The sequence below is a fragment of the Poecile atricapillus genome, chromosome W, assembly GCF_030490865.1.
Source record: "Poecile atricapillus isolate bPoeAtr1 chromosome W, bPoeAtr1.hap1, whole genome shotgun sequence".
Lineage (NCBI taxonomy): Eukaryota > Metazoa > Chordata > Aves > Passeriformes > Paridae > Poecile > Poecile atricapillus.
This window is the reverse complement of record NC_081288.1, coordinates 37,765,683-37,774,551: the sequence shown is the minus strand read 5'-3', so window position 1 is coordinate 37,774,551 and position 8,869 is coordinate 37,765,683. Positions and strand designations below refer to the sequence as shown.

Below are 8,869 nucleotides of genomic sequence, written 5' to 3'. Positions count from 1 at the left end.
ATTTCCTCCTAAAGAGATGATTTTGCTGTCTGAAGTAAAAACTTCAGAGAATTTGCTTTGCTTATCATGCATGAAATCTGAACAAATCTATTCCCTGGTTAAAATTATCCAGTCTGCTAAAAAACCACACAAAATCCTACAAAGTACAATCAATTGCAAATTGGGACATTTTGGCAGAAGGAGTGGATGTTTTTAAATGTGATTATGGACTGTGTAGAAGAATGTTTCTTTGTATTTCCCCTAAATGTTATTTTACTTTCACAATAATTTCATTTCCTACGACAATATATATAGAAGTAACTGACTGTATTTTGCCATAGCTCTTACCTTTCTATTAACGTTTCAGATAATACGTGAGGAAGATAATCTCACTATTTCTCCCATTATTTTTTCACTGAGAGAATTTTCTCTCCTTTTTAAACAGGAGGAAAATTAGAGTCACATTACAGTTGGCCTTGTTAACATACTGACCTTGACTCTTTGTTGCCTTACACTCCTGGCAGCTACATAATTCCGTGCTAAGCAGAAGCTAAAATGCTATCCTCTTTGAATGTTTACCTTCTGAACTTACATGTGAATTTGATTTCGAAGATGAGAAGATCCGAGTGGAGAACCAATATCATGATTTTACATAAAAGTCCAGTCACTTGCTGTTTTAAATTCCAAAGTACATAAAATCCCAGAAAAAAACAAGCCCCACGCAAGCACATAAGTCACAAACATCTTCAATATATTTGAGTCCTGTGCTGCCAAATAAATTGTGAGCCTTCAAGTAACAAATATGTATAAATTTAAAATTCATGGATTGCACTACATCAGCCTGACAGTTTTGATGGGCAGTGGACTGACACATAGGTTTTGTACTGCAGTTTTCCATATGCTCCACGCTGGCAAATTTCCAAAGAAAGATTCTCTCCTCAGCCCAACTCACTGGCTCTGCTCAGCTCACCTTTGTCTGCCTCCTGCCATTCCCTTCCAGCCCTCCTCCCTGTGCAGCCATGTTATATACACAAGGTTTGTGCTCCTGTCACAAAGTGAATTAACAGCCAGAGTTGCTGTCAGGGACGTTCCTAACAGTGCTACATCCTGCTGCCATACCTTCACTGTTTCCAGAAAACGGAGACAGCAGCACTACGTGTGGCTGGTCTGTGGGAGATGAGCAGGTCACAGCAGCACCTTACATCATAGCCTGCAATGAGGTCAAAGCAGCCCCAGTGGAGGAGGTCAGGCAGTGAGAGTCTCAATCCCTTAAGGCCTCACTAAATGCCCATGTAAAAGATTTAGTAGTTGGAAGTATCTTGTTGCTACAAAGATACACAACTCATCATCTGTTAGTAGAATGTAGAATGACTGTGAAGTACTTACATTTGAGTAAAATCCAAATAGTTTTCCTTCTATTAGGAAATAATAAAATGCCATATATCTAGATGAGTACAAACCTGCCAGCTTTTTAATGAGATGCTCTTTCTGCTAAGAGTGGTTTACTAGCAAACATGCCTTAATTTCTCTGGGTCTGATTATTCCTTACAGAAGCCCTCACACTGGTGCAAAATCAGGTTAACAAAAAAAAAAAAAAAAGGAAGGCCACCAAACAAAAGCCTTGCATTCCACAGGTGCAATTATTTCACAAATAAAAAGGAAGTGAACACAAGAGTTTGTAAGTGGTGCTTGGAGATTCTTACCATGTATTCCTTTTGAAATCTGAGATACACTACCATTTTAAAGTACTCTGTTCTCAGTAAAACTAAATAGGGATATTGTTAGTGCTGGTACTTTTTGTGAAAGTATAGTATCTTACCTGAGGGGTTTCTTTTCCATTCTGGTATCACTTTTTTTGCTTGTTTTGTGCTGTTCATGTTCCAATTAACCCCTACAGTGCTACAGCCTACAACCTCTTAGGTCTTATTTCTGTCTTTATGCTAGAAAGCAAAGGGATCAAGCAGCACAAAGCCTTTATCTTCCAGGCAAACTTATCATTATATGCTGGTTATTGTCTTCTCTTGCTAATAGAAGATGCATACAGGTAGCCATATCCCTGTATGCTCCTCTAGGCTCCACACAGGCTCCTCTAGGATGATTTTCAGTTCCAGGAAGAGCATGCAGCAGATGAACACGCAAATGAGGATGAATTTTAAATGATCTAAGAAAGCATGCTCCTGAAATGTAAGTTTTACACATTTAAAAAATACCAATTTAATGGTATACTTCCTATTAAAATACAGGTCTTGTATAGCAGACCTTAGATAACGCCCACATAGGAAACAGATTTAGAGTTGCTTTCTTTAAAAGTTCCCTGGACACCCAACAAAACTGAATTACTAATGGCTCACCTTTGTGTTGATTATAAGTGTTAGCTGACCCTTTTTGTTTAACTGGGTTAATTAGGTATTATGTTTTCTCTTTTTCACCTAAATAAAGGTTTTATAAAATCTTAATATTTCAGCTCCTGCAGCTGCTTTCATTGCACAAGTTAAAGATCTGTCTTATGCTGAGCCACCTATTTTCACCAAGTATGTAAAACCTAAATTGGTTCTGAAATTTCCACTCATCTTCAAGAATTAACTGAAACTGGCCAACAAGGAGTTGACCATTCCCCTTCCTCTGATGATAGGGAAAGACTGGATGGTAGACACGTGTGACTGCATAAACACTGTTCCTTAGGAAACAGCCTTAAAAAAATAAATCACTTTTTGGATCACATGTTAAAGCTTTGTACAATTGAGGGTTTGAGATGTGCTAAATCTTACACGTTCTGCACAGTCCTATTCACTTGAACAGAACTAATCACTCAAATTGCATGAAGCTAAGTGCTTGTTTAAATCCTCACATGACTGATGACTAACGTTCAGTATTTAAAACCCTGTCCAAAGACAAAGGAACTGATTGTTTCATTTGAGCAGTCAACTTTCTAATTCATCATAGTAATTTAAATCTCTTATCATTTAAAATATCCAAGAAGCATGACCTCACTTCATCAACAGATTCTCCTTTTGTCCTTCTAGAAAATTTTGCATAATAAATGCTACCACATTAGAAGTAAAATATTTTCAGTCTGAAAGTGGCTTAAATTCCATGCTTTCCGGCAGATATTAAACAAGAAAAAAACGGAGACAGAAGATAAATTTGACAGGGTTTCCTGGCTGTACTAAATCTAAACAGAATTCTGAGTTGATCTTAAATATAACCATCACTGAGTACATCAGTGGGAACAAGGCATTGCCTGAATATGTGTCAGTGTACAGTGGTAGAAGCGAATACTGGATTTAATGCTTCATCTTCGCCAGTTTACCAGAGCTCAAAATTATAAAAGCTACGGAGTTTGTATTGTTGCACCTCAAGGAGGTTCAAACAGCGACTGTGGGCATAGCACCATTTTGTTCTTTTACAGCAGCAGCGTACCAAGGTTCTGTGCTGCGGCTGGGAGCCACCGGTCCCAGGGTGCCAGCGGGAGAAGGCTCAGGCAGCCTCCAGCCTCTCTCTCTCTCTCTCCAGCCTCTCTCTCTCTCTCTCCAGCCTCTCTCTCTCTCTCTCTCTCCAGACTCTCTCTCTCTCTCCAGTCTTTCTCTCTCTCTCCAGCCTCTCTCTCTCTCTCTCCAGCCTCTCTCTCTCTCTCTCTCCAGCCTCTCTCTCTCTCTCTCTCCAGCCTCTCTCTCTCTCTCTCTCCAGCCTCTCTCTCTCTCTCTCTCCAGCCTCTCTCTCTCTCTCTCTCCAGCCTCTCTCTCTCTCTCTCTCCAGCCTCTCTCTCTCTCTCTCTCTCTCCAGCCTCTCTCTCTCTCTCTCCAGCCTCTCTCTCTCCAGCCTCTCTCTCTCTCCAGCCTCTCTCTCTCCAGCCTCTCTCTCTCTCCAGCCTCTCTCTCTCTCTCTCCAGCCTCTCTCTCTCTCTCTCCAGCCTCTCTCTCTCCAGCCTCTCTCTCTCTCCAGCCTCTCTCTCTCTCTCCAGCCTCTCTCTCTCTCTCTCTCTCCAGCCTCTCTCTCCAGCCTCTCTCTCTCTCTCTCTCCAGCCTCTCTCTCTCTCTCTCCAGCCTCTCTCTTTCTCTCCAGCCTCTCTCTCTCTCTCTCTCTCCAGCCTCTCTCTCTCTCCAGCCTCTCTCTCTCTCTCTCCAGCCTCTCTCTCTCTCCAGCCTCTCTCTCTCTCTCCAGCCTCTCTCTCTCTCTCTCTCTCCAGCCTCTCTCTCTCTCTCCAGCCTCTCTCTTTCTCTCCAGCCTCTCTCTCTCTCTCTCTCCAGCCTCTCTCTCTCCAGCCTCTCTCTCTCTCTCTCTCCAGCCTCTCTCTCTCTCCAGCCTCTCTCTCTCTCTCTCCAGCCTCTCTCTCTCTCTCTCCAGCCTCTCTCTCTCTCTCTCCAGCCTCTCTCTCTCTCCCTCTCTCTCCAGCCTCTCTCTCCCTCTCTCTCTCCGCTGCCGCCGCTGCCTCCGACCTCGGCCCGAGGCGGGGCCGGCAGTGGGTTCCGCGCTGCCGCAAAGCGCGCCGGCCGGGGCGGAGCCGCCCGTGCTCTCTGTCGCGCTGCCGGAAGCGCTTTGCGGCGCGGCGCCCCTGATCCACGGCCGGGAAGCCCCGTACGGCCTTTCCGCGGAGCCGCCGCCGAGGGCAGGTGAGTGCCGGGGCGCTCCGGCCGCGCCCGCCCGCGTCCCTGTCCTCGCCCCCGCCAGCCCGCGCTCACGCCGCTCCCGCTCTCTTGCAGGAACAGCCATGCCGGCCAAGGGTCCCCTTCAGAGCGTCCAGGTCTTCGGACGAAAGGTGAGGCGCGGGCATGGCGGCCTGCACCATCTGCTCCTCGCTCCCGGGCTGGGCCGCGCCTTTGGGCCGTTCGTGCTCGGGGTGTCTCGGCCGCTGCTCCTCGCCGGGGCTGTGCGGCGGGGCTCGGCCGCGGGAGGGTCGCCGGGGTGAGGCCCACCGGGCAGCCCACGTGTCCCGCTCCGTGGCTGCCGGAGTTCGCCGTGGCCCTGGGGCGCTGCGGAGCGGAGGGGAAGCGTTTGCTCCCCTCAGGAGTGGGTCTGGGTGGCCTCTCACCGGAGCCTTCGGGAGTGCCCGTCGCTGTCGCCCCTGTCCACAGCGGCCTAGCTTACCATTGCTGGTCTCCGAGGGCCACGTTGAGATGAGGTGGTGGCGGGAAGGTAAAGCTCGCCCTGTTGGATGGAATGAAGCCTCTCGAATAATTGACGGTGCCAATGTCTTGTGAGAAAATGAACCACCAGATTATGGTATCAGACACTGAAACTTTTATTAAGGTTCTGTTTTAAGACTGTGATTTTACCTGGAGGTGTAGGGAGAGCTACTGTTTCGTTTAGTGTGTAAGGTTAGTCTGCGGCATAAGACTTAAGACTGCTGGATTGTTAAAATGAAATCGAAGTTCCTGCTGCTTGTGCAAAAATGAAACGCTGTGTTAATACACGTTTGGATTTTTAGAAAACTGCAACGGCTGTTGCCCACTGCAAGAGAGGGAATGGCCTCATTAAAGTTAATGGAAGACCTCTGGAAATGATTGAGCCCAGAACTCTGCAGTATAAAGTAAGCATCCACCCAGACTCTGCCCTGCTTTCCTTTTATACATGTAATTGCTTCACACTGGAGACAAGTGGCTTGTTCTACTGAAAGTACCAAAATTTTGTTGTTAACCTAAAATACAAATTAAGTAACTTGCATGTCTGGGGGGGGGGGGGGGTTGCTTAACAGTTTTCACTCAGTTGAAGTATTTTCTGCACTTCCTATGCCCTCATTTTAAAATGGTTATTTAGAACTTCATATAATAGCTGCTGAACAATGCTGACAGAATCTGAAACTGTCTAGATTGCTATAAAGAAGAAAATAACCTACAAATTATTTCAGGTCTTCAGTTTTAATGAACTTTATTTTTCTTTTGTATGTATTTATGGTATTCTAGTTAAATTATTCTCTTGTTCTTAATTCCTATGGACATGTGCTTTGCTGTTTAGGTATTTGAAAGTTAAATAAACCAAAGACTTCAGTAAATATGTCTTATAACAACACTAGTAGATTTCAGAGAGCTCTGCAGGAGGTGTGCTTGACCTGGGTGTGTGCTTTTAAAATCAAGGCTCTGTTTTTTTGAAGATTCAATAACATCACATTTGGTAAAGCTACTACAAGCTCTGATCCTCATTACAAATGAATTTTCTTTGTGTTTGTTTCCCAGCTGCTTGAACCCGTCCTCCTCTTGGGGAAGGAACGGTTTGCTGGTGTTGACATCAGAGTCCGTGTGAAGGGTGGTGGCCATGTAGCACAAATCTATGGTAAGGATTTTGCTGGGATTTCTGGTGTGGGCTGGAATGGGTAAAGCCACTGGTGGGTTGACGCTGGCTGGATGCCCAATGACCACCAAGCTGCTATATCACTCCTCTCCTTATCTTGATGGCAGAGGGGGAGAAAATAAGATGGAAAAACCTTGTGGGTCAGGATGAGGGGAGATTAATAAAGCAAAAGCAAAGGCTGTACACTGAAGCTAAGAAAGACGAAAGGCTTCCATCAGCAGGCAATGTTCAGCCACTTCCTGGCAGGTGGGGCCTCAATACCTTTAGCTGTTGCTCTTTGCTTTTACTGCTGAGCAGACATTCTCTGGTATGGAATATCCCCTCTGGTCGGTTTGGATATCAGCTGTCCTGGCTATGTTTCCTCCGAGATATTGCCCACTCCCAGCCTAATGGTGATGGAGATATGTTGTAGGCACAGCCTTGATGCTGTGCAAGCACTGCTCAGCTGTAGCCAGAACACAAACCAGATGAGACCGGTCATGGGAAAATCATCTCAGACAGACCCAATGCAGCCACATATTTAAGAGGCTTAAGTTTGGAATAGTGACTTGCCAAAATGTTCTTTCTCCACTGTGCAAATGTTGTTTTTCATAAGGGCATGTTGATTGCATTTTATGTGCAAAGCTGTAACAGCATAAGCTGAGTGAAGCAAAATGAAGTTTAGACGAAATGCACAAGAACTACCTTTACATTTTACAGTGACAGTATAGTTCAGATATACTGTGCAGCTGAGCACAATGATTTTCAAAGGGGTTTAGAAATTCTATCATTATTCTATTCTATCTTTATTCTATTCTATCCTTTGTTGTATGTTTCCATGTTGTTCAGAAGTGACTTTCTAGTATGAGCAAAGCTAGGCAGTTTTCCCCTTGCAGAGAAGGCTGGGAATATATTTGCATTAGCTGTTGATAAGAGTTCATCTTTACAAAAGATAGCTTTGTTCTGTTCTTAATTTGAATGTACTTGGTGAAATGGAGCTGAGGCTGCATAACAAGCAGAGGCAAATTTCACGCCCAAACTCAGTATCATTTGTTTTTCACAGCATTCATATTTTTATCAAAATCCTGATGTTAATATTTTAACAGATAAGTGTAACAACATCCTGACAGTTACTCCCATTCTCCTGGTTTGAGTTCTGATTACTGTTACTGTGCTAGTTTTTTTTGTATTGCCATGTTCTAGCACTCAGACCGTCCTGTTGGCCCTTTTGCCTCCTTAGTTTTTCAACACAGAATCAATTTTATGTTTGTTGAAAAGTGTAGGCATTTCAGAGAACTGTGTTTCTAAAGGTTTTGAAAGTTGACTGCTTGTAGATAGAAGATGAACCTACTTTAGTACTCTGGAGAGAAGGTGATGATATAGCTCTTGTGCAGTTTCTTGGCTAGCTGGTAGCTGTCAAATTGGCAAATGAATTGTAGGTGTTTTTAAGATTAGCCAAAGTAAGGGTCATGTGGAGTATGTGGGATGGGATATTAAGGAGAGAAAGGACAATTTTGCAGCGAACAAAACAGCACATTTCTCAGATAACCAGCACTTTGTGTTTAAATTTTAAATAGATTTGTAATCCATACTGATCTTTTATCTTTTTTTAACAGCTATCCGTCAAGCTATTTCCAAAGCTTTGGTGGCTTACTATCAAAAATGTAAGTAACTTTGATTGTTTTATTAGCATTAAGCGGAAATGTATGGCTTTTGGTTGTTTTATTGCAAAAAAGTATTAATATTGGTTTGTTCCATGTGAAACTGCTTAAACTAAAGTTGTTTTTTTTTTAAACAGATGTTGATGAAGCTTCCAAGAAAGAGATCAAGGATATTCTAATCCAGTATGATCGGACTCTGCTTGTTGCAGATCCTCGCCGTTGTGAATCCAAGAAATTTGGAGGACCTGGTGCTCGTGCACGCTACCAGAAGTCTTACCGTTAAAATTGGTCTCTAGTCATTTGGCAGTCAATAAACAGAAAGAATTTGATAATTTTCATGTTTCTAAATTGCCTTTTCTTGAGTGAGTGAATAGATTTTTTCACTGTGTGTTAAATTGATACACAAAGGAATTTATTTGTATTACAGTAGAACCAGAGGGTTGATGGCAGTTTTTTTTATCGTTCCATAGTAATTCTGAATAGGTAGGTAGGGTTTTAGGAGTAAAGAAAAGCTTCTGTTGAGGAATGTGTGGTTATCCAAACATAAAGAAGTCTCAAATCCTGGATTTTGCGGGCACATGAAACAATAGAGTGATTCATGGACAATTTCAGTCTTTGCCTATATGGTAGTTGTCAAAACCAAAGTAATTACAGGGGCAGGGGAGGGGAGGTGTGTTAACTCTTGCGTTACCAGAAAATGCAGAGACTGAACCTTGGGCTGGTACATCTAAATGTAGGAAACTTAAAATACTTCAATATAGTATTTTAGAAAAATAAATCAAGAATTTTGTATTCTAAGATTAGGTCTGAGGAATTAATCCTTCAACCACATATTCACAGAGTACAAGCCCAGAGGAGTAACTGCTTATGTTATGAGCTAGGTGAGGCAATTTGAAAGCCTTGGAGGAAGAAAGGGTGAAAAAAGTGAGTTGAAAAGTAATTTTCAAAAATTTGGCTACAGGATG

General features: G+C 43.4%; 1 protein-coding gene across 1 annotated transcript; it reads left to right on the top strand.

Moving 5' to 3' along the window:
* Window positions 1–4,490: 4,490 nt before the first annotated feature.
* On the top strand, window positions 4,491–8,238 carry LOC131592062 (small ribosomal subunit protein uS9). Its single transcript, XM_058863318.1, has 6 exons — window positions 4,491–4,589; window positions 4,680–4,735; window positions 5,405–5,506; window positions 6,150–6,246; window positions 7,860–7,907; window positions 8,042–8,238. The coding sequence occupies exons 2-6, from the start codon at window positions 4,688–4,690 to the stop codon at window positions 8,185–8,187; spliced, it is 441 nt and encodes a 146-aa protein (XP_058719301.1). The 5' UTR covers window positions 4,491–4,589; window positions 4,680–4,687; the 3' UTR covers window positions 8,188–8,238.
* The last annotated feature ends 631 nt before the right edge of the window (window positions 8,239–8,869 follow it).

Excerpts from the sequence above, each read along its gene's own strand:
- LOC131592062 (XM_058863318.1), top strand. The coding sequence starts at position 4,688 with ATGCCGGCCAAGGGTCCCCTTCAGAGCGTCCAGGTCTTCGGACGAAAG. Across the intron at positions 4,736-5,404 it reads TCCAGGTCTTCGGACGAAAG|AAAACTGCAACGGCTGTTGC; the intron begins GTGAGGCGCGGG and ends TTGGATTTTTAG. Across the intron at positions 6,247-7,859 it reads CCATGTAGCACAAATCTATG|CTATCCGTCAAGCTATTTCC; the intron begins GTAAGGATTTTG and ends TTTTTTTAACAG.